Source organism: Zosterops lateralis (genome assembly GCF_965231275.1).
Source record: "Zosterops lateralis genome assembly, chromosome: 32".
Lineage (NCBI taxonomy): Eukaryota > Metazoa > Chordata > Aves > Passeriformes > Zosteropidae > Zosterops > Zosterops lateralis.
In genome coordinates, this window is record NC_139792.1 from 3,007,292 (window position 1) to 3,032,629 (window position 25,338).

A 25,338-nucleotide genomic window follows, 5' to 3' on the forward strand; every position below is an offset into this window, starting at 1 on the left:
AGAGACTGAGAGAGCTGAGCTAACTCCTAGCAAGGACTTCTCTCAGTTTTGCCATCTCTCTTCAGAGCAGCAAGAGGTTTTGTTGTTTCATGTTATTCATTTCTATGCTTGTGGGCACTTTGTTTGTTAAACAAATATTTTTTTCCACTTTTCTCCGAGGAAGTTCTTTTCCAAGACCAGCTGGGGAGAGGAGCCATTTGGGTTTGCTTTACAGAGGAACCCTATTTCAGAGGTTTTCTCCCAAATTTGCCCTAAACCAGGATAGGGAATAACTCTGCAGGACTCCAGGGATGAACTGAGTGAAGGAGATGCCTAAAAATTGAGCAGGCTCCTGTATTCCTCAGTTTGGTCTTCTGCTGGCTGAATTACTGAGCATTGTATGAACTGAGCATCCAGCACGACCCCCTGGAATTGTGCCTTCAGGTGAGAGTCAGTCATCACCTGAGCTGGGGCTCCTGCCCTAGTCCACCCCCACATGTTCAGCTCCATCAAAGCACAGGCACAACGCACTGAGCAAAGAATGGCTCTCAGCTTCCCAACAGGTTGCTTCCCCAAAGCACGAACCACCCTGCCGAGAGTGGCTTCTGAAGCAGTGACACAATAACATCGTGAATGTTCTCTGCAATTTATTGGGAATGGCAACATCCCGGGAAGGAGGGCAGGACACACACAGAGGAAGGGAGGTATGGACACAGAACAGGAGGAGAGAGGAGGAAAGACGGGTTTTATACACGTTTGCCACAAGAAATGTACAACACAGCAAGGAAGGCAGAGCAACCCCTCCTGCCAAGGCAGCTCCCGGTGCCGGGACACCCACGGCAACGCCACCAAAGCCCCGGGTGGGAACAGGAGCTGGAATGAGCTGGGTGGGAGGGACAGAGTTCATCCCATTGCAGGACACCGGAGTTGAGCTTTGGGAGGCTGGGCTGCCGTCAGGAGGAAAGAAGAGGTGCTTCTTTCCTTGTCAGCCTTCGGAGCTCAGAATCTCACTCCCGAAGATTTGACCAAGGTGGTGGTGACACATTTCCGCGTGGAGGAGGATCCCCCGCCAGAGCCGCACATCCTTCCACTCCCAGAGGAGAAGCCTCCGCCGTACATTCCTCCCCCCATCCCACAGCTGCCGCCCATGCTGCCTCCTCCAAAACTGCTGCCTCCTCCACAGATGCCGCCGCCTCCTCCCATTCCTCCTCCCATGCCGCTGCCGCCTCCAAATCCTCCTCCCATTCCGCAGCTGCCGCCTCCGAATCCTCCTCCCATGCCTCCTCTGCCTCCAGAGATAGTCGTCCTGCCCACCACGGCTGGAAGAGAAGAGCAGGTTACTCACCTGTAGCCCAAAAGAACAAGTTCTACCCCTTCTGAAGGACCCCAGGGCAGATACTTACAGACATTGACGTTGGACATGCTGTCGTTGCACAGCCTGTGAGGGAAAATGGGACCAGTTATTCCTCTTGGAAGTGCATGGCTCTTCAGCTGAGAATTTCCGTTTTTGGAAAAGTTTATATTTCTTAATTATTCTTTAAAAAATTAGCAGTATTCAATATTTTTTTCAGAATTTTCCAATTATTCTTTCAAGAAATGAGCAATCTTTACCTTCACATTCTTTTAAAATGGAAAACCTGCTTAAGTATGTTTATGCTTAATATAATTATTATATACTTGGAAGTTAGAGCATCAATGACACAAAATCAATCTGTAGTGTGGATTCAAGGGTTTTACCCACACATCTTATAATCTGTCCAGAATTTAGTCAAATAGATTCCAATTTGGTACCTGTTCTCCTCCCCCTCCAGCAGCTTCCTGTACATGGCAATCTCAACATCCAGTGCAATTTTGGTGTTCAGCAGCTCCTGGTACTCCTTCAGCAGGCGAGCCAGCTCCTCCTTGTCCTTGTTCAGGGCACATTCCAGCTCTTCCAGCTTCCTCCTGGCATCCTTGATGGCCATCTCCCCCCTCTCCTCAGCCTCCGCGATGGCTGACTGAAGCTGCTGGTTCTGAGGAAAAGAAAACCAGTATGTGAGATTCCTTCTCCCCACCCTCTACTGGAGTGTTCTCATAGCACAAACTGGAGAGAAAACAGACAAAAAAATCCATCTCCTCTAAAGGGCATGAATTTTTATGACTGCATTCCCTCTCACCACCCAACCCCATCCTGACCCAGCACTCAGATGTCACCCAGCAAGGCGCTGATGGTCCCTTACCTGCTTCTTCACATTCTCAATCTCAGCCCGCAGCCTCTGGACATTCCTGGTCAGCTCCTGGATCTCCATCTTGGTGTTGCGGAGGTTGTCCCCATGTTTTCCAGCAGTGTTCTGGAGCTCTTCATACTATGGGCATGGGGACAAAGACTCCCATCAGGGACACAAATGACAAAAAACTCCAGTGATTCAAACAGTGAGGACTATCCCAGGAACCTCAATCCCCTCCCAACTCACCCGGCTCTGGTACCAGGCCTCAGCTTCAGCCCGGCTGCTCTGGGCAATCTGCTCGTACTGGCGCCGGACCTCCTCGATGATGCTGTCCAGGTCCAGGTGCCGGTTGTTGTCCATGGACACCACCACGGACAGATCCCGACTGATTGTCTGCATCTGGGACAGCTCCTGCAACCAACACATGAGTCAGAGGCACCATTTGATGATGTGGAGCAGCAGCTCCAGGCAACCTCTCCAGATCAAAACCACAAAGATTCCTCAGTGTCCTTGGCCACCACACCCTCATTAAAACCTCACCCAGGGGAAGGGAGAGCTCCTACCTCCTCGTACATGCACCTCAGGAAGTTGATTTCGTCTGTTAAAGCTCCCACCCTGGCTTCTAGCTCGACTTTGGTCATGTAGGCACTGTCCACATCCTAAAGGAAAGATCCCAGAATTTGACCACGACTTCCTCTCATCGCACAAGAGCTGTTAGCTCTTCCTATTTGGATCTGCCCATCTTGGAGCTGAGTCCTTCCCACGTCTTTACCTCCTGTCTCCCCTCACCCTATCCCTGCTGGTGTCTCCAGACTCACCTTCTTCAGCACCACAAACTCATTCTCGGCAGCCGTGCGACGGTTGATCTCCTCCTCGTACCTGTGGTGAGGGCAGGACAAGGTGAGACTCTGGGACCCCTGGATACTTCACCCACAGGGTCTCTGCACCAGCTCCGCTCTCCCAGCTGGTCCCTCTCTGTCTGTCCCCACACTCACTTGGTTTTGAACTCCTCCACGTACTGCCTCATGTTCTGCAGCTCTGACTCCAGCTGGCCTCGCTGTGACACAATTGATTCCAGCCTCCTCCGCAGGTTCTGGATGTAATTCTCAAAGATCACATCCAGGTTCTTCCTTGGCCCTGATGGCCCTTGCTGCTGGAGCAGTTCCCACTTGGTGGAGAGCACCTTGTTCTGCTGCTCCAGGAATCGGACCTACAGCCAACAAAGGGTGTGTGAAACATTCGCCAGAGACATCCCATTGCTCAAATCTCCTGGGAGCTTTGGGAGAACCAGGGGATCACTCCCCATCTATGTCTCATTCAGGCATTCAAGCTCCTGAAGTGCATGAGAAGTATTATTTAATTTATTTTTTATTAGACAATTAATTTTTGAGTATTTCTATACTTCTCCCTTGGGGACAAAGAGATGTTGCCAGTAGAAAATACCATCCCAATTTTCTGTAGCATCAGGGTTGGACTTTGACATCATCTTTCCAGCACTGAAGTCAAGAAACATGATGTTTTTATTCCCTAACTGCCCATGCATTCTCTTGATAGGGATTCTCTATTTCTTCAGCTTCTACTTGAAATGCAAATAATCCAAGAGTATTGGAAAGAGGTTAATGCTCTGAAAATTCTAGAATCAGGCTTTGAGAAGAAAGTCTCATCAAAAAGCAAATTCCAGCAATAAGAACTCTTAGGACAATTGAATTTACAATGATGATTTTGCCCTGAATCATCCATAATGCGACTGCAGAATGCCTTGACAAGACAATCCCCAGAATACCCTGCAGGTGTTCTCTTTAAACTTCCATTAGCACAAAACCTCCTCTATTGTTCAGTACTACTTAATAAAATCTGACTAATTACAACTTGATGCTGAGGCATTGGTCTGACAACTCCAACAGCTGTTGATAAAAGCAAAAAAATTCCCATTCCACGCCCCAAGGAAGCTGTTTGACATGGCACCTCCAAAAAAACTCAGTCCTAAACTCTCACCTTGTCAATGAAGGAGGCAAACTGGTTGTTCAGGGTCTTGATCTGTTCCTTCTCCTGGTTTTTGACTTGCTGGATTTGGGGGTCAATCTCAACATGGACCGGACGCAGGAGGTTGGGGTCAACTTGCACCGGCTGGATGCCGCCAGGGAAGCCTGGACCACCAAAGCCGCCCATTCCCCCCATTCCCCCACTGCCCATTCCACCACCAAAGCCGCCCATTCCTGACCCACCACCCATTCCTCCACAGATTCCACCACCAAAGCCACCCATTCCTCCACCACCCATTCCACCACCACCCATGCCTCCACAGCTCATTCCTCCACCAAAGCCACTCATCCTGCCACCATATCCTCCGCCGCTGTAACATCCGCCCATGGCAAACCCTCTGCTGCCCCCCATGCTATGGAGGCTCCGGCTGCTGAAGCCCCCACACTGTCCTCCGCCTCCTCCCCGCGATGAGGAGTACGAGCTGTAGCTGATCTTGCTCCGGCCACCACTGCCTCCATAGCCACCACCAGCAGCAGAGCAGGAGCTGAATCCTTTTCTCCCCCCGGCTCCAAAGCTCCTGCAGACAGACTGACGAGACATGGCTGACTTTTCCCAAGTGGAATCAAAATCCGGAAGAGCAGAAGACCAGCTGAGTTGATGTGGGCAGAAGGAAGTCTGCAGAGTCTTCTCTGGCTTCAACAGCTCTGGGAATTCCCTTTTATCCGCTGCTGGAGGTGGGCTGGGACAGGTTGGGCGTGAAAGTGGAAAGCAATTTAATATTTTCATCAGCACGGGGCTGTTGACAGATTTTCCATGAGCTTTGCCATATTTGGGGCTGCCCAGAAACACACCCTGTAATCTAGAGGTGAATAAAACGAGCATTGAGGCAGGTCTCCATGACTAAGTAGACTCTCATATCTTTATGACATCTTGAAAATCAATTTTGTCCATAATTCCCTTTTCTGCAGCCCCTCATTGGATATCCTGCCCTCATTAGTGGCTCCCAATAATTCCAGATAAAGATCTCCCTATCAAAGCTACACAGAAAGGCAAAGTTTTGATGAAATCCCAGCTATAATATGGCTTTCACAATTCCTCACACACACCCTTAATCCCCATTTTATATGTTAAATTGCCTTTGGAGTTTCAGGAGATGTTTCCCAATCCTGAACGGGAATTCACGACACCAAAATTTAAGGAGACTCAGCATATTCTCCTGCTAGAGAGGAAAAACATCTTGGAGCATTTGGTGTCACTACAATGGGAGTGTCTTCTGCCTGTAGACTAAATTCCCTGCACTTGCAACTCCTCAAATCTGAGACAACCATCTGGGGCTTTGGAGGATGCTGAAGCAGAGGGAAGAAGGTGACTGGAATAATCTCACTCTCCTCAGTGTTCTGAGGGTGACAGGGAATGACTGCTTGAGGAAGAATGAAGGGACACATTGGGAACCTTTGGTGACAATATCAGGGACAGACGAACACTATGGAAGAGGAATGACGGACAGTTCAAAGTGGTGAGGGGTTCCTGCTGCTCTGGTGAATCCCATGACCTCCGATTTACCTGTTTTTTTTTCCAAAAATGAGATGACTGACATGGAAAAACCTGCTGAGAAATGGAGCTGTTACAACCCCCAAGGCACAGTATAACCTTTTGCTTCCAGATAATTTATTGGGAAAGGAATGTGGTTTAAGAATGTGGTTTAGAAATGTATTTTATAGGACATGTCTGAAATAAACCCTTTTTTTGTGTGTGTTGCATGTAAATGAATTTTTAATTATTTAAAGATAATACAAATAATATCAGTGTGTTCCAAAAAAAGTGTGTTCCAAAAAAAGTAGATTCTATTTTAAAAGGAAGCCAAGTCTGTAAATACTATTTAAGAGGCATTCTAAAGGTTTTATTTACCTGAATATTATTGATTAAATACCTGAATCATTTAATGAATTAAATAGAAAATGAATGTCCACATTTTCCTAGAAAACAGCACAACACACGTAATGAAAATATGACAGAAAATGCCCTTCTAGCCCTTTAAATACTTGAATTTAGCCCTTGAAAAACATGAACTTAAGGCCATTCAAAAGACCTGTGTATGAACACAGACCTTCAAAAGGAATTTTCAGAATCTCCAATGAGATCTGGGCAACTAAATGTGGTTTGAAAGTATCACAAGGCATCAGAAACCAAAATGTCCCTGACCGTTGCTGGGATGGAAGTACTGAGCCCCCTGGTCTGCAGGGAACAGAGTGTAAGGGAGGGGAAGACATCACCCTTGAGGGAGTCAGCAGTTGGCTGAGGGTTATCCCACTCTTGAGAGACTCAACAGTTGGCCAAGAGTTATCCTGTCGCCTTAGGACATAAAAGACTCCAAACATTTCAGAAGGCGAGGAGTATAGAAAAAGAAGGCTTTGTTGTCTAAATTTTTACTACCTTTTATAAGGTGTTCCCATACAGACTTAACAAGATTGGTGAATAGGAACGACACCTCTCTAATGCCATTGGTTAAACCAGAGAAACAGCAAAACAGCACCTGCAGAAAGATTGTTTTGAGAAAGGAGAGTTGTTTACCAAGATTGTTTTGAGAAAAAGCTTTCTTGAGAAATTTTTCCTTGGGAAAAGGTTAGCAGCTACTAGCAGGCTAAAAATCTCTCAGGACCACATTATCCCACTCCTGAGGAACTTCGTAAGAGTTGGCCGAGGGTTATTCCACACTTGGGGGCTCAGTAACACTTGAACAAGACTTACCCCACTCCTAAGCCCTGGTTGGTCGTTATGCCCCTCTCAAGGGATTCAGGCAAGAGTTGGCTAAGGATTGTCTCACCCATGAGGGGCTCAAAAACCACTTATCTAAGTGTTATCCCACCCTCAATGGACTCAGGAAAGAGTTGGCCAAGGATTATCCCATCCTTGAGGGACAAGGTTATCCAGCTTTGAGGGGGACCAGCCAGGGGGACCAGAGTTAGCCAAGGGTTATCCAGGTGTGTGTTCCTGCAGCTGGAGAATGCACAGCACCCCCACAGCATGGAGGGGACACCCTCCCTTCCAAAAGCAGCTGCAATCAAGATGGGCTGGTTTCTCCATGGTCATCTCCCAGATGGAGATTTAAGCTCTCCAGACCATCCTGCAGCCCAGCACACTCGCTCGTGACCAGCATCCTGAGGGACATGCAGAGTGGCTCAGGTTTAGGTAGAGAAAACAGGTTGTCCCTTCTCCTGGCCTCCCTCCCAACTGCCAAACCCATGCTATGAAGGCACCAGGACTTCACTGGAACATCCCACAAGGAGATTCCTCAACGAGGAGGAAGATCTGCAAAGTCAGCCAGATGCCTGGGTGCTGACCACACTCAGCTCCTGCAGATAAGACACCCAGATTGAGTCACCCTGACGTCTTCAGACAAGATGTACAGATTATCCCAAACCTGGAGTCACTACAGCCGCCTTCAGGTGAGACTCAACACCAAGTTGATCCTTCAGATCTCTTACACAAGGAGTTGAACATGGTAAGATCAACACCAGGGAAAATGTGAACTCGGCAGAAAACGTGGATGGAGACCAAGCCACACTCCGGCTTCAAATCTGACCCAGCCAAGAGCTTCCATCACAGATCTCACACAGAGGAGGTGTTGCAACAACTCCTCACTTGGCACTACAACGCTGTTTTCTGGATTTTAAAGCTGGGAAGAAACAGACTCTTAAGCATCAAAACAGGTGCTTGCCCCAAGCCGGACTTCAAACTGCTCCTGGCACAACAGCAGCTTCTCTGCATCTTCCTGTTGGGCCAAATCCAGACACATTCCCCAACTCTGGCACCCTCTTGCTGGACTCCCAATGGGACAATTCTCTCTTCTAAGAAGCCTGTACTCATTCCCTGTTGCCTTTCCTCCTCAGTCTGCAGCTTCCTGACCCACTCTGAGAACACCAGCAACTCCCAGAGGCTGTTGTGGGACTCTTGAACCACCACTGACAGCATTTTCTGCCTCTTTGATCTCTGGGTGGTGGAGGAACCACAGCACAGCTCAGATTGAACACTCCAGACTCCCCTCCCAAATCCCCTCCTGAGCTCCTCCAAATCTCTCCCTCCTGCTCTTGGAGCAAGGATGAGCCACTGGGGAGTTCATCGGCTTCTCACGGAGAGGATGGTACTTGAGCTCATGGATGGGGATGAATCACACCTTCCCAGCCCGTCATGTTCCCATGGCTGGAATCATGGCTCATCCTGATTTCAGGATGAGTCTGGAATCATGGCTTATCCTGGGGCACATGAGTTTGTGGCTGACTGCAGCCAGCAACAGGTGCTTAGCCAGCATCCTGATCCATATTCACCTGCCCTTGCACCACTGCACATGGCAACACTGGTGCAATCTCCTTCACCTAACACAGATCAAAGGCACCTGCACCTGGAGATGATTCCAGAGGAACCTCAGGCAACTTATTTACATTGGTTGGTCCAAGGGGTGTGACACCTCCTGTCTAGTGGAAGGGGTCCCTGTTCATGGCAGGGGGGTGGAATGGCATGATCTTTAAGATCCCTTCCAACCCAAACCATTCCAATATTCAATGATTCCAGATCTCTGACCTGGGCTCTTATTTCTCATTGTTCAGCTGGAGGATCCAGATCCCCACCATTCCAGATATAGGCTTGTGCCTCCAGGTGACAGTCAAGAGCATCATCTGAGGTGGGGCACTTGCCCTGATTCATCCCCACCACTGATCTGTCCCCTCAAAACACAGGGACAGGCAGCAGAACAGCCCCCTCTCCCACCCTGCCCAGAATAGCCGCCAAAGCAACAACACAACATCATCATGAATATTCTCTGCAATTTATTGGGAATGGCAACATCCCATGGAAGGAGGGCAGCCCAGAGAGGAGGGGGGAGGTGGGGACAGTACATTTTGCACTGTGTCAGGGGAGCTGGGCATGAAGGACAATTTTGGTCTCCTTAAGGATAGTCCATGTGTGTTTGAGGTGTCCCAGGTGTCACCAAGAGCTGGGACAAGTGGAATGGAAGCCAAAGCTCCAGGGAAGTTCCTGGTGGCAGCACACCTGGGGCTCCCAAGTGAGCAAAGCTGCCCAGAAGCTCCACCCTGGGCCAGTTCACCCCTCTGGCCACCGCTTGAGATGCCCCCTCCCCAAGGAACGAGCCCTGCTTGCCCCACACCCACCCTGACCCCAAAGGCCTGCAAAGGGAGTAGCAGGATGGACACACACAGAAGCACCCCAGGGACACAGAACAGGAGGAGAGAGGAGGAAAGACGGGTTTTATACACGTTTGCCACAAGAAATGTACAACACAGCAAGGAAGGCAGAGCAACCCCTCCTGCCAAGGCAGCTCCCGGTGCCGGGACACGCACGGCAACGCCACCAAAGCCCCGGGTGGGAACAGGAGCTGGAATGAGCTGGGTGGGAGGGACAGAGTTCATCCCATTGCAGGACACCGGAGTTGAGCTTTGGGAGGCTGGGCTGCCGTCAGGAGGAGAGAGGAGGTGCTTCTTTCCTTGTCAGCCTTCGGAGCTCAGAATCTCACTCCCGAAGATTTGACCGAGGTGGTGGTGACGCATCTCCGCACGGAGGAGGATCCCCCGCCAGAGCCGCACATCCTTCCACTCCCAGAGGAGAAGCCTCCGCCGTACATTCCTCCCCCCATCCCACAGCTGCCGCCCATGCTGCCTCCTCCAAAACTGCTGCCTCCTCCACAGATGCCGCCGCCTCCTCCCATTCCTCCTCCCATGCCGCTGCCGCCTCCAAATCCTCCTCCCATTCCGCAGCTGCCGCCTCCGAATCCTCCTCCCATGCCGCTGCCTCCGAATCCTCCTCCCATGCCTCCTCTGCCTCCAGAGACAGTCGTCCTGCCCACCACGGCTGGAAGAGAAGAGCAGGTTACTCACCTGTAGCCCAAAAGAACAAGTTCTACCCCTTCTGAAGGACCCCAGGGCAGGTACTTACAGACATTGACGTTGGACATGCTGTCGTTGCACAGCCTGTGAGGGAAAATGGACATTTTAATTACCCAATAAAAGAGAGGTTGTAAAAGCTTTAAACTGTGTTTCCACTATCAAGTAATTTTCCTGGTTCATCCTCCTAAGCCTCTTTGGAATCACTAAAAGATTGAAGGAGGGACGGGGTTGGCAATTCCTCTTTACAATGAGGTTTCTCTAGATTTCAGGTTCATTAAAAACTCAGCAGTGACGGAGATTGGGCACAGCTCTGCCACCCCAAGGGAACCAGTTATTCTAGGGGTCCTGACCCCTAGAATACCCCACACAGCATCAATCGTAACAGCCACCTGTTAGCCCAAAGAATTGGTTTGGGATTACAGTCAATATTCCAGGTGTCCAGTGTAGATCACAACACCCAATGAGAGCTCAGCTGTTTACCTGCTCTCCTCCCCCTCCAGCAGCTTCCTGTACATGGCAATCTCAACGTCCAGCGCGATCTTGACATTCAGCAGGTCCTGGTACTCCTTCAGCAGGCGAGCCAGCTCCTCCTTGTCCTTCTGCAGGGCACTCTCCAGCTCCTCCAGCTTCAACCGGGCATCTTTGAGGGCCATCTCTCCCCTCTCCTCAGCCTCAGCAATGGCTGCCTGCAGCTGCTGGTTCTGGGGAGCACACCAGGAGCTTTGTCAGAACTCACTTTGTCCCTAATGATCAGTCCTCAGACCCCCAAGAGGAGAAATCAGGAGGCAAATAAATATCTGCATGAAGTGAACTTGGAGTGATGAAAGGTTTCTGCTCCACTCATGGTCATTTGTGATCCAACCTGCTGCCATCTTTCCCTGAGACACCAACCAGTCCCTTCCTTTCTTCATGCCCTCAATCTCATCCCCAAGACACCAACTAACCCCTACCTGCTTCTTCACATTCTCAATTTCAGCCCGCAGCCTCTGAACGTTCCTGGTCAGCTCCTGGATCTCAATCTTGGTGTTGCGGAGGTTGTCCCCATGCCGGCCGGCCGTGCTCTGGAGCTGCTCGTACTGATGGCACCAAGACAGAACAACGCATCAGTAACACATTCCTGGTGCCTTTGCGAGATTTGTCCCCACTTTCAAGGGTCAAGTGACGCTATGAGAACCCACTCATCATGCCCAGCTCAATGTTCAAGGTGGCTCTGGGACTCAGTGATTGGGTTTGAGCTTTGAAATGGATCTTAGTGACACTAAAATGCATCTCTTGCCTTCTGAAAAGCCACTTAGGCTGGGATTTTCTCATTGGGCTGAAAAACCACTTGGGCTGTTTTTATTGAGAGGTTTTGATGCCTTAAGCTTTCATATTTTACAGATTCTGTACTGCATTAGTATGTAACTCTGAACTTCATGTAAAGTGTTAGCAAGTTCTCCTCATGGTTCAGTCAGATAAAACAATTCCTTTCCAGCCTGAGAACCAAGGACACCATTGCAGCTTCAGGCCCAAAAAGTATAAACAACAGTGAACTGAGGAGAGCAAACTGAGAGGATGGAACTTCATAACCTGAAGCTATAATTGGACAATTAAACCCCACTATGTAAATAGACCAAAACTTATAAAAGTGTGAAAACTTGTGACCCATCATCCATCTTGGGTGTAGCCTTGGCTGGGCTCTTGTACTATCAAAGATGTATTCTTTAAAAAACTTTTTAATAAATATGTACTTATTCTTTTAACACTGTCTAGTGTCTGTCTAGGTAGCCTCTCAAGGCATCAGTTTCTGCCACACACCTTGGTGGGTTTAGCACGCATTGGGAACAGTGAGTCAGATCCCTCAAAAGCAGCTCAATCCCTCTAGACCTTCCTTGCACCACAAGCTCTAGCCCCGTTAGCTTGAAAAGGTGTCTCACCCTTAAATTATTGTAAATCACCCAGCCACACCCAAGAGTCTCAACTGCTCCCTGACTCACCTGGCTCTGGTACCAGGCCTCAGCCTCAGCCCGGCTGCTCTGGGCAATCTGCTCGTACTGGCGCCGGACCTCCTCGATGATGCTGTCCAGGTCCAGGTGCCGGTTGTTGTCCATGGACACCACCACGGACAGATCCCGGCTGATTGTCTGCATCTGGGACAGCTCCTGCAACCAACACATGAGTCAGAGGCACCATCTCAAGTGTAAATCCACCCAGGCACCCTGTCCAACCTCAGTGTCCTTGGCCACCACACACCTGATGAAAATTTTACCCCTCTGGAGAAGAGAGAGCTCCTACCTCCTCATAGATGCACCTCAGGAAGTTGATTTCGTCTGTCAAAGCTCCCACCCTGGCTTCTAGCTCGACTTTGGTCATGTAGGCACTGTCCACATCCTAAAGGAAAGATCCCACAGAAAATAATTTTGTTTCCTCTTGGGAATCCTTCAGCTTGTGGGAATCACTGTCTATGCTGAGGGTTTGGTGTTATTTACTTCAGACATCATTATGTTTATATATAGTTCTATGACCATATAAAAATAACTAAAAATAAATAATGTTATGGTATCATTCAATCATGCAAATTGAGTATGAGGAATTCCAGATATCAGCTGGAAGATCTTAAAAACTCCACGATTCCCATTCAAGCACAAGTAAAGCCAAATATTGTGGGATTATTTTGTGGTGCCTGTGACTCACCTTCTTCAGCACCACAAACTCATTCTCAGCTGTTGTGCGCCGGTTGATCTCTTCCTCATACCTATGGAGAGAAAAAGTGCAAATTGAGTTCCTGGACTTTCCTGCCTAGGGCCATGAGAAACAAAGGGAAAAAAAATCCCTAAATTAAAATATTTAGGATGAGAAACTATCTCCACTATCACCATAAAGAATAGTTGGAGAAAACTAAAGTGATCAAAAAGCTGCTTGAGATGCTCCTGGCTCCACAACTCACTTGGTTTTGTAATCCTCAACATATTGCTGCATGTTCTGCAGCTCTGACTCCAGCTGGCTCCGCTGTGCCAGGATTGATTCCAGCTGCCTCCGCAGGTTCTGGATGTAATTCTCAAAGATCACGTCCAGGTTCTTCCTTGGCCCCGATGGCCCTTGCTGCTGGAGCAGCTCCCACTTGGTGGAGAGCACCTTGTTCTGCTGCTCCAGGAATCGGACCTACAGCCAACACACAGAGGACCCACCATCACATGGAAACAGCTGCCACCAAAACATCTCTTCCATCACTCAGAAAGATTTGCATGGTGAGGAGAAAACCAATTAACTCTGATTTTTAAAATTTCTCTTGGGGCCTAAACTGCAAAATTGGGAAAAGAAGGAAATTTCTAATAATTTTCTACTCAAAGGAGCTTTTACACATTGCCCTTAGTCCAAGTCTGGCCCCATTGCAGGCAGTCTCCAGCCTAGATTTAAAAGCCTGGAGAATTGAAAACAAAGAGAAAAATATATAAATTAATGCTTAAATGGGAGGTTCTTTGGGCAGAGAGTGGTGGAGAAGGGAGAATCTGTGCCCGAAACCTGCGGAGGTTGGAGGTGTTGAACCTGCTTGCGAGAGTAACCTCAGAGTAGAGCTTGGTGCAACACGGCAGATGAAAGCCCTGGAGACATTGCTTTGATCTCGTATGGAGGAGAGATTCCCATCTCTTCCCTTAATGAAAAGGCTCTGCTCAAGCTTCTCTGCCTGCTGGGATTTAGCTCTAGAAGGACATTTCTGCACAACTTGGAAGTTCCTCCTAATTTTGTGCTTAATCAGGCACAATCCCACCCTCTCACCTTGTCGATGAAGGAGGCAAACTGGTTGTTCAGGGTCTTGATTTGTTCCTTCTCCTGGTTTTTAACTTGTTGGATCTGGGGATCAATCTCGACATGGACCGGACGCAGGAGGGTTGTGTCAATCTGCACTGGCTGGATCCCAGGGCCACTTCTCCCAGGGCCACCCATGCCAAAGCCTGGGCCACCAAAGCCACCCATTCCTCCACCACCCATCCCGCCACCAAAGCCACCAAAGCCACCCATTCCTCCTCCGCCACCCATTCCACCTCCACCCATTCCTCCAAAGCCACACATTCCTCCTCCTCCTCCACCCATTCCGCCCCCAAAACTGCCAAGACCCCCATAGCTCCCGCCGAAGCCTCCCATCCTGCCGCCGTATCCGCCACCGTAGCACCCGCCCATGGATATCCTGGCGCTGCCCCCCATGTTGTGGAGGCTCCGGCTGCCAAAGCCCCCGCACCGTCCTCCACCTCCGAATCCCCTGGACACTGAGTACGAGCTGTAGCTGCTCCTGCTCCGGCCGCCACCTCCAAAGCCACCACCAATTGCAGAGCAGGAGCTAAAGCCCCTTCTACTGCCCCCTCCAAAGCTCCTGCAGACAGACTGACGAGACATGGCTGGTTATCCTCAAAAGAGCCAAGAAGGGAGAAGCTGAGGAACTCGATGGGTTTGTGGGTGAGAAGGTGGGTGGAAAAAGGGAAGTCAGTCCCTCTGGCTGGAGGGCAGCGGATGCTCCCTTTTATGTGTTTTTGGAGATGGGCTGGGTCTGCATGGGCGTGAAGGAGGAGACAGGTCCTGTCTTCATCAGTGTGGCGTGGCTTAAGATTTCCATCTCCAATTTGCCAAACATTGACCCTACCCAGAAACACACCCTCTAATGCAGGAGGAAAGGCAAAAAAAATCCAACTGAGGCTCGCAGCACTCCATGACTAAGGAATCATACGCTTTGTGGAGCAGCAAGAGCCTCCCTAGGATACGCCAGGCATTTATTTTCCACCTTTCATCCACTGGGGTTGTTTCCCTGCTTGTGTTTATCTTTAAATCTCTCACTCCAAAGCCCCATTGCAGGCAGGCACTGCGGCTCATGCCAAGTTGTAGATCAGCTTTCACAATTCCCAAAACACACCTAAGTTACACCCTCAGTCTTCTTTTTACTTGGAAAATTGCCTTTGGCTCATAGAATTTAGTTTCTCAATCTACAGCCAGGGCTCAGCAAATTGCATTTTGATGAGGCCCTGCGCCTTTTTGATAAATAAAACCTCACCAGTTACGAGACACTAGTGCTGGCACTGGAAATTCATTTATTGTTGGACTAAAACATGTCCCTTTGTCTTCATGCCAAGATAATCTCAGCACTAGTGAGGAAATATCCTTGCTGGGAAACCCGTGTAGGATTTTCTGAAAGCTTCAGGACCATGAGGAGGCATTAGGCACCGGCTGCCGCGGTGGGACGTGCAGGAAGATGGAGGGACAGCCCCAAGAACTGGGGAGGAGAGATCTCAAACCTTTCTTCCCACATCACATGCCCTGAAACAATGTAAATGCAATTAATAGAGTTCGACTCATTTATAGAGATGTGGAAATGAGAGCATAGGGCTTGGAGAAATCACCGTTCTTTTCAGCTGTTTAATTTATTTTGGTGTTTATATGCAAATATATCTTTGGCAGATGTAGATTTTAGAAAGGCAGGAGTTTGTTGGGATCCTCCAGTTCTGATCCCCAGCTGAGGATGGATTCAGACTATGATCCATCACAGAATTCCAGAATGGTTTGGGTTGGAAAGGACCTTGAAGCCCATCTCATTCCACTGCCTGCCATGGGCAGGGACATTCTCCACTATCCCAGGTGGCCCCAAGCCCCTGTCCAACCTGGCCTTGGACATTTCATGGGATTGGGCATGCACCACCCTTCACAGAATCATGGAATGATTCAGGCTGACTCTGTATGTCATTTAATCCAAAAATCCATCGCATATCCACCTTTTTGCCTTGCTTATCAAACAACAATTGGTCTAATTTTCTTTGTTTACAAAGAAAATATTTTTTAAATTCCTTTTCAACATTTTAAAGCCACCTAGGACATACTGAAGTCCAAACAAACATCTCTGGAGGCACCTAACTGTGCTGGCAGCCATCTGGTGCAGGTCTCAAAATTCTCACTGAACACATGTTAATTAAGAGCTTCTGGAAAATCCACACCAGCAACTTCTGGTATCATCAGATGTTTAAATACCTCTAAAAATATCGCCCAGACACCCATTTCCAAAAGTGCCTTGGGACCCGGACATGCAGCTAAACTGGCATTTCCACTGGAAAACATGACATTCCCTGTGTTTATCCCACCTCCAAGACCTGTGTGGGTCTGGGAGGACTCAAGGAAGTGGATTGGGGGGGTAGATAAGGCTAAGAAAAATCATGGAATCATAGAAGTGTTGAAACTGGAAAAGACCTTCAAGATCAAGTTCTACTTTTGAAAAAATAAATATATATAGTATCAATGCCTCACTGTAAGAGCAAAGGAATGGGGGGGGGGGGGGGGGGAGGGGTTGGGAGTTGGACAGAGGGCTTTATAGGCAATAAATCAAACAGTAGACAAGAAATCAATACACAGACAATAAAAATGGGTGCTGAGGCACTGTCCCTTAATAGCCCAGGCAAGACCCGCCTCCCTCAGCGTTACTAAACCTCTGATTACACTTTCCTGGGGGATTTTTGTTGGTGTTTTTTTTCTCCTCCTGTGGGCGGGATGACACGATCTGAAAGTTCTCCTGTTCCCAGGGGAGGAGAGTTCCCGAGTCAGCAAACGGCAGAGCCCCGAGCGCCTGTGGAGAGATAACGCCGAGCATTGAGTCATGGCCACGGCTCCAGCCAAGCTTAGGAAATCAAACTGGGATTTGGGTATCGACATCACCTCGCGGTTCAAACATGGTGGGCAGAGGTGGAATGGCTTGGGTGGGAAAGGAGTGGAAGATCCTCCCATCCCACCTCTGCCATGAGCAGGGACACCTTCCACTAGACCCCATTGCTCCAAGCCACGTCTAACCTGGACTTGGGCACTTGCAGGGATGCAGGAGCCACAGCTCCTCTGGGAAATCCATTCCTGACATCCCATCTAATCCTGCCCTCTTCCAGCTGGAAGCCATCACCCCTTATCCCATCATTTCAGGCCTTTTCCAAGTCTCTCTGCAAGTCTCCTGGAGCCCCTGGTGAAGGAAAATGACCTTCAGAGGTCACTTCCCACCCACAGTGTTCCATGATGCTGTGAAAAGAAACAGGCCTTGAATAACTGAGAGGAAACCATGAAATCACAGAATCATGGAATCATTTGTGGTGGGAAAGACCTTTAAGTTCATCTTAGTCCATCCCCTGCCATGGGCAAGGACAAACCCTGATGAATCCAATCCTATTTTCAGACCATGGAAAATATTTTCTCTCCTCCAAGCAGAGGCAGGAATTATATCGCCTCTGCGTCCAGCCTGGGAGAATTCTTCTCTAATTGCTGGTGTGATCCCAGGAACAAAAGGGGAGGGATCTGTATGTGTGTTTGTTTTAGCAACTGTCCCTTGGGCTCCTGGAGAAGTCCTTTGTATCTCCTCAGGCAGGAGTCACCACTGGAAGTGAGTTTGGACTGGGGTGACTCCCAGGGATTGGGGTGACTCCCAGGGATTGGGGTGACTCCAAGGGAAGTCAATGCCTTTTCATTCAACACCACTTCAGGTCACTTTTACAACTTCCCGAATGTTTAACCATCATTCAAACCATCTCCCCACCCAGGCAGTGACAAGCCCGTGCTGGCAGTATTGTGACATTCCATTGTGACATTCCGCCTGTTGCTGCTGGTACTGGATGTCTTCAGCCTTTACCAGCTCAGAACAGAATATGGGAGAAATGGGATGAGTCACCCCAAACCCTGTCTGTGGTTGGCCAGAGATGTGATTCAAGGTCTCCTGAGCAAGAGGTCAAACCACAACAAGAGTTTGGGGATCAAAATTTATCCAAATACTCTGCTTTTGAGGAGAGATGGAGTTTGATGGAGCAGGAGGCAGGAGGAAGGTCTTGCTCTTCCCATGGTCTCAGTTACCTTTTGGAGATGCCCTAAGAGCAACCCATGGATCCCTGGTGAGTCCAGATAGTAGGAAAAGCTGCAAGGCTGGCTCCAAAACCATGGATACCAAGGAATTAGCTCCAAATTATTTGGAGGGGTGATGACCACTCTTCTTTATCACACACCAACTATGGTAGGATGCTCTAAAGCACTTGGGGCTGTGCAAAGAGTGCCCTGGGAGCTCCAGATGTGGCCCCACAGTCCTGGGGCCACCTCAGAAGACAGAGTGGGCAGTTGCGTGGTCAGGAACAGTGGTCAGGGAGAGGTGGGATAGCTGTGGAACATCCCAAACTGGCTAATTCCGGCATGGAAAGAGCTTAGGAAGAAAAGGAGGAAGGGAAGTGTGGCAGTGGGTTGATGAGTGCTAATGGTTATCCTTTGCTGATATGTTATGTGTTAATGTTGCATAGTTCATGCCCTGTTACCCCTTATTCTCCCTGTTCTTCAGACCATAAAGCAGTTACCTGTCAATCTTGTTGTTTACATGGCACCTGGCCCTGCCATTCAACCAGAGACCTCTCCCAGTGTCTAGAAACTTCTGGGAAGAGTCCCAGGTGATTGGTTAGAGTCAGGGTTTCCCCCTCCTACAAGTTATATTATGCACCCTGAGTCCCTGTCATTGGTCCCCATGCTCTGCCGTCCCATGTGTTCCTTCCCCCCTTTAAATACTGTAACGCTCAGGTGCTCGAGGTCTCTCCCTCTCTCCATCTCTCCGTCTCCCTGTTTCTCGGAGCTTCAGCCCTGAGGTGGAATAAACCTCAGTTGCTGCCTCCAAGGAGGGTCCCGTCTCTCAATTCATCCGCGCCTTAGTAGTGACTCTGCTTCACTGGCTCAAAGACCCCTGTGTTGCAGTGGTGCCAGGGCTGGCCGGAGCCGGCAACACCTGGGAGGAACCACTGTAGGGGAAGAGTCTCCTGAAATCCACAGAGTCTAAAAGTCTGCTCAGATCTGGTGGGGACAGTGATGGGACAACAATCTCTGCCATGTCCAGAGATCCTGCAGGACAGAGAGGAGGATCTGGGGGCTGCCTCTTTCTCTCTGCTGGGAGTGGACTCATTCCCAGGGCTGTCACCAAAGACACCCCCAACTGTGTCACTGTCTCTCTGCATCTAAAGTCCCTTCAACCTCCCCGGTGGGACCCTCCTTATTCCTGTGAAACTCACAAACTCCTCACATTTTTGTAGACAGAGAGGGGTGAGAGGAGACCCGGTTGCACCTTCACCTGAGTTCCTTTAAATTCAGACTTCAAAGGGCAGGAGAAAGTCAGGAAGTGTTTTCAGATCTCGTCAGAAGACGAGACTTGTTACAACATGAAACTCTTTGGTCGGGGAGAAAACCACACCAAGTTTCTGCCTCTCGTCTTTATTGGGGGATGGCACATGCCAAGGAGAAAGACTTAAGCAAACACACGCGATTGTTCCCATGGTCCCAAGGAAAAGGTGAACCCTGAGTAAAAATAAACATTTTACAACAGCCTGAGTGAAACTTGGGGGTAAAAAGCAAACTAAAAGTCAGTTGGGTGAGAAACATCTTCAGCTAGGCCAAGGCACCAGGAGGAAATTCCTGTTCTAGAGCTTGAGCTGCGGCTGATAAGTGGCACTGATTAAAGCTGCACCATGGCTGGATCCAGCAGAAGAGCCTAAGAGAAGTTGAAGCTTCCCTCCACACTTGGAGCTGCGCCTGGATCCATCCCCACTCCTGCCTGTGGTCAGGCACCTCTTGCTTGGAGGGTGCAGCTCCATGGGCTCATCCCAGCCGGGTGTGGGGCTCCCCATGAATGGGCAGGTCCTGCTCCCAAAGGAGACCTGGGCACCTTGATGTCCAGCAGCTGGAGGGGAGCACAAGGGATTGAGCTGTTCTCAACTGCTGTTGGGAGTCTCAGTCCTCAGCAGGTGTATTTGGCCATGTTTGTCTCCTACCCACAGTCTGAGTGGTGGTTTAAGGTGCCATCAGTGCCCATAACTCAGTGGTCATTGGGGGGTCATCGTGCATTCGCTTCCTTTCTCCTCTGGGTGCCATGGTCAGGGGGTTGATCTCTTTCCTATGCCCTCCGGACAGTGGGGCTGCCGTTCTTCAGGATGGTGCCAGATCCCCCCACCACCACTGAGTTAGATCCCCCACCCAGGGAGCTAAATCCACCCCCGGTACCAAATCCGCCCCCTCCCAGGCTGAAGCATAAACCAGCACTGCCCGTGTTGCAGCTGCCTTTCCCACTTCCAAAGCCAATTCCTCCTCCAAGGCACAATCCGCTGTTGTATCCACCTCCTATAGAGCTGCTGCCACCCACCACGGCTGCAGAGAGGAACAAAAGGCACCAGGTTACCTCTGATGCCACCAAGAAGTTTGGGAGCACCAATCCCAGCCCACCACACTCCCATGGGAACAGTACTTACAGATGCTGACGGAGCTCTGGCACTCTCCAGACATCCTGCAAGGAAAAGAGATGGACTGTCAGATCCAGACAGAGTACCTGGAGTGGTCCAGCTCCATGAAGTCAGGATTGGTCCACTGGCACAGCCACAGGACCATGGTCCATGGCTCATGACAACATCATTAATGTTTTATGAAGATGATGGCACAGTTTTTTCCTATTGAGTGATCAGGATATGTTGGAATTCTTGCTGCATCCCACCCACCTGCACTCCTCGCCCTCCAGCAGCTTCCTGTAGGTCGCAATCTCCACGTCCAGGGCCAGCTTGACGTTCATGAGCTCCTGGTATTCTCGGAGCTGCCGGGCCATGTCAGCCTTGGCTTTTTGCAGGGCTGTCTCCAGCTCGGCCAGTTTGTCCCTGGCATCCTTGAGAGCCACCTCCCCACGCTGCTCCGCGTCTGCAATTGACGTCTGAATGGTCTCACACTGGAGAGCAAGACATGGATGGGATGAGTGGGGTGGAGGCAGCCGGTAAGAGATGAAACCATGATCCCAGATCAGAGAACCACATCATGGTTTGGGCTGGACAGCACCTTAAAGATGATCTGGAGCATGAGCAGGGACACTTTCCACTATCCCAGGTTGCTCCAAGCCATGTCCTACCTGTCCTTGGACACTTCCATGGATGGAGCATCCTTAATTTCTCTGGGCAACCTGTGCCAGAGCCACTCAGATCCAACTATTCCCAGGTCCCTCCCATGCCCAACAATTCCCACCACACTTATTTCCCTTCAGGGAATTTCTAAAGGGCATGACCAAGAGGTCCTCCACATTACTCAAAAAACATAACCCCCACCTGCTTCTTCACACTCTCGATCTCAGCCCGGATCCTCTGGATCATGCGGTTCAGCTCGGAGATCTCAGTCTTAGTGTCCTTGAGGCTGTCCCCATGCTTGCCCGCAGTTGCCTGCAGCTCCTCATACTGGGATGAAGCAGAAGGAGCACACTGAGTAGGGTTATGTGACCATTGTGACCTCAGCTGCTCCCAGAGCTTCTGTGCAGCACAGACAAGCCAAGGAGAGCAAGTCTGTGCCAGGTCCACTCTGGATGAACCAGCACCAGCAACATTTCAGATCTTGCCATGGCCTGAGCTGCCACTAGTAGCTCTTCGACCCTCTTGGACACTGGAGAAGCCCACCCTCACCTTGCAGCGGTACCAGGACTCGGCCTCCAGCCGGCTGCGGTTTGCGATCTCCTCGTACTGCGCCTTCACCTCGGCGATGATGCTGTCCAGGTCCAGGTTCCGGTTGTTGTCCATGGATAGCACTACCGAGGTGTCTGACACAGTCTTCTGCATCTGGCACAGTTCCTGCAGGTGACACCAACCCAGATTTATCCCTTCCAGAGCTTCCTTAGGGTGCCACAACCCTCTCCCATCCTGGTGTCCCTGGAATACTTACTGCCTCATAAAGACACTTGAGGAAGTTGATCTCATCTGACAAAGAATCCAGTTTTCCCTGGAGCTCCACCTTGGTCATGTAGACTCCATCCACATCCTGCAGCAGAGACGGATGAGAAAACCTGCCCAGCACACACCCGTTAATCTAAAATTTCATGGAATCGTGGAATGGTCTGGGTTGGAAGGCACCTTAAATGCAACCCCATCCCCTTCCATAGGCAGGGACACCTTCCACTCTCCCAGGCTGCTCCAAGCCCCGTCCAGCCTGGCCTTGGACACTTTCAGGGATGGGGCAGTCACAGCTTCTCTTGGAAATCCATTCCAGGGCCTCCCCACCATCACAGAGAAGAATACCTTCCCGATATCCCATCTATCCCTGCTCTCTGGCAGTAGGAAGCCATTGTCCCTTGCCCTGACAATCCAGGCCCTTGTCCAATGTTCCCCTCCAGCTCTTCTGGAATCCCTTTAGGTAAAAAAACAAGAACTTGACCTTCTTCAGGAGCACGAAATCATTCTCAGCTGCCGTCCTTTTGTTTATCTCCTCCTCGTACCTGTGGATGGGAAGGAGGGAGATGGAATCTGGCTGCTTGCTTTGGCTCCGGCTCAAACTAATGAACATTGTTGGCCTCAGACTCATAAACTCGGCAAAAATAGATCTGCCACAAGGGAGATTTATGGACAGGGAATTGCACTTCGCCTTTCAGGACAAGCCCTGGCTCCTGCATCTCCAGCATCTGGGTGAGGAAAGCCTGGAAAGAAGAATTCTGGCTCTGCTAAAGTGAGTCCTGGTATTTGCAGCCACTCCAAGTTCCTTCTATGAGATCCAAGAACCTTCAGCTCCTCACAGATATCGTGAAATCTCCTGATTTGGAAGGGACTTACAGGGATCATTGAGTTCAGCTCCTGCCCCTGCACAGGACACCACAGAATTCCAAATGGACCCAAAATTTCCAGATGTTCATCTCCAATTATAAAGTCAGTTTTCACCCAGCAACCTCTGGTTGATCCCAGGTCTTGTGGATTCTGATGATTCCCAGACTTCCATGCCCACTGTCTTCTTTAATTCCTCAAGTGGATTAATTTCTCCGGTCTTTGTTCTACTTTTTCCAACTGGACACATTTTATGTATATATTTACAGACTTAAATAAATTATATATTATAATAAATAACAGAAGGAAATTTATTTTTCCTTTCTTTTTTTTTACTTCATGTCAACCTTCCACAGAAATCCTCAAATCTTGAATGATATTATGTGAATGAATCGTGAAGAAATCCATAAGGAAATTAAAGTTGGGTTTAGCAACTGATTAATTCATTGAATTGTAATGTAATTGAATTGTAATGATTCTTAAGGAATTCTTTCTCAATGAAGACAAAGAGTGGAGGATCCTTCTTCAGGAAGAAGCACAATTCAAGCAGTATATTGAGAAAATTTGGGAAAAGTTGAGAAATACCTTGAAAAAGCACTACTTTTCATCCAAACTCACTTTCCCCAACACATTTTAACATTTTCTAACCATTGGGGAAAAAAATCAATATTGACAATTATTATCAATATTTAATTTTTTGGGGCCATTTGAAGTGAGTTTTTCTCTCTGTCTATTTGCCACCAGACAGCCCAAACAACCTACTTTGTCTTGAAGTCTTCCACCATGTCCTGGAAGCTCTTCAGCTCCGTCTCCAGCTGGTGCTTCTCACTGGAGAGACAATCCAACTGCTTCCTCAGCCCACTGATGTAGGTCTCAAAGAAAGGGTCCAGGTTCCTGCCCCCTGTTCCTGCACCACCCTGTTCCTGCAGCAGCTTCCACTTGGTCTCCAGGACTCGGTTCTGCTGCTCCAGGAACCGGACCTAAACAGGTGGGGAAAGAGTCAGATTCTTCCTTTAAAATTCCAACTTTTTATTGATTTTTCCCCCGTATCTTTTCCATGTTTTATTCCCATTTAATGTGTGATAACTCCCCAGTCCTACAGGACAGGTAAGACTACAGTGGATGGGGTGAGTGGGGAAAAGGGGCTCATGTCCCCTCCCCAATTTTGGAGCCTCCAAACAGGAGAAAGACAGTGAACTTCATGGGTTTGGCATCTTCTTGTTCAAAATAGCCAAAAAATGTCCCAACATCTTCAAAATAGACCAAAATATCCAAAAAGTCCAATCACCTCCTTAAAAATAGCCTAAATCACTACATATCCCATCTTCTCCTTAAAATATCCCAAAACACCCCAAATCCCAACATCGCCTTTAAAATATTCCCCCCAAAATCCCACCTTCTCCTTTAAACTAGTCCAAGTCACCCAAAATCACGTCTTCTCCTTAAAAGTAGCCTGAAGCACCCAAAATTCCATTAAAAATGGCCCCAAATGCCCCCAAAAAATCACTTTCTCCTTCAAAGTAGCCCAATGTTCCCCTTAAAATAGCCCAATTTCCCCCTAAAAACAGCCCCAAACACCTTCAGTTTGTGGTGATCTGGGCAACTCCCAGTTCTGGGTGCCACTGGATGGGCATCTCCCAGTCATTCCCACCCTCCAGAGCCCATCCTGGGGTGAAGCCCCTCCAAACCTTGTCGATGAAGGAAGCGAATTTGTCATTGAGTTTCCTGATCTCCTCCCGCTCCTGTGTCCGAACCTTCTGGATCTCGGGGTCAATCTCCAGATTGAGGGGGGCCAGCAGGCTCTGGTTGATGGTCACCTCCCTGATGCCACCCGGGGGGCAGGGGGGGAAGCCCTGGCTCCCCAGCCCGCCGTCGAATCCTCCACCAAAGCCACTGCCGAGGCCTCCACCAAAGCCCCCTGCACCATAGCCACCCCCAAATCCTGCTCCAGCCCCAAAGCCAAAGCCTCCTTGCCCACCAAAGCCTCTGCAGGCACCAGCAGCCCCCCCAAATCCTCCCAGGGATGTGCTTTTACTGCCCCCCAGGGAATAGAGGCTCCTGCTGCTGAAGCTGCCAGCGCCACCAGATCCTCGGCATCCTCCACGGGGCATGGGGCCGAACGTGACCTTGTTCCTGCCCCCAAAACACACAGAGCTGGAGCTGAACCCCTTGCCAAGAGCGCAGGACTGGCGAGACATGGTGAAGGGTCTCCAAAATTCTGAGCAAAGAGCTGAGGCTGGTGCTTGGGAGGCGAGAGGAGCCAAGTCCTGTGGGAGCCGTTGCTGGGTCCCCCCTTTTTATGGGCTCAGGGAGTTGGCCGGTGCCAAGGGGGAGTGGAGGTGTCATTTTTGGGGGGTTGTTTCATTCTCATCATTGTTTTCAGGTTTGAAAGGACGCCCTCCTCACTTTACCACAACCATGACCTGCCAGCAAACACTCCCCAGAGAGTAAAGAAAAACAAAAGTATTGTTGGTGTTGGAGCCAAACTCCAACTCAAATTCCCTGGACTGCGGCTGTCACTCATCACAAAGCCCCGTGAACTCTCTGATGCATCACGCCCTCGAGGGAAACCCTTGTTTTAGCTAAATCTGTCATTTTCAGCTTGACACCAGGCACTGGGTTCACTGAATTCCAACAAAAACCCAGGCTCCCAGCCACACCCTCAGATGCACTCAGTTTCAACCTCCTGCTCCGAGGAGGGGTGACGTGGGT

At 49.6% G+C, this 25,338-nt stretch overlaps 1 protein-coding gene across 1 annotated transcript; it reads right to left on the reverse strand.

Annotated features, from left to right (window-relative positions):
- Positions 1-978: 978 nt before the first annotated feature.
- LOC310920959 (uncharacterized protein) lies at positions 979-24,737 on the reverse strand (the record flags this gene model as incomplete). The annotated part of the gene is made up of 18 exons (XM_083881017.1): positions 979-1,298; positions 1,383-1,417; positions 1,771-1,991; positions 2,199-2,324; positions 2,433-2,597; positions 2,750-2,845; positions 3,005-3,065; positions 3,182-3,396; positions 4,182-4,775; positions 9,697-10,031; positions 10,116-10,150; positions 10,547-10,767; positions 11,017-11,142; positions 12,043-12,207; positions 12,341-12,436; positions 12,740-12,800; positions 12,993-13,207; positions 24,315-24,737. The coding sequence occupies 18 exons, from the start codon at positions 24,735-24,737 to the stop codon at positions 979-981; spliced, it is 3,510 nt and encodes a 1,169-aa protein (XP_083737143.1).
- Positions 24,738-25,338: the final 601 nt, after the last annotated feature.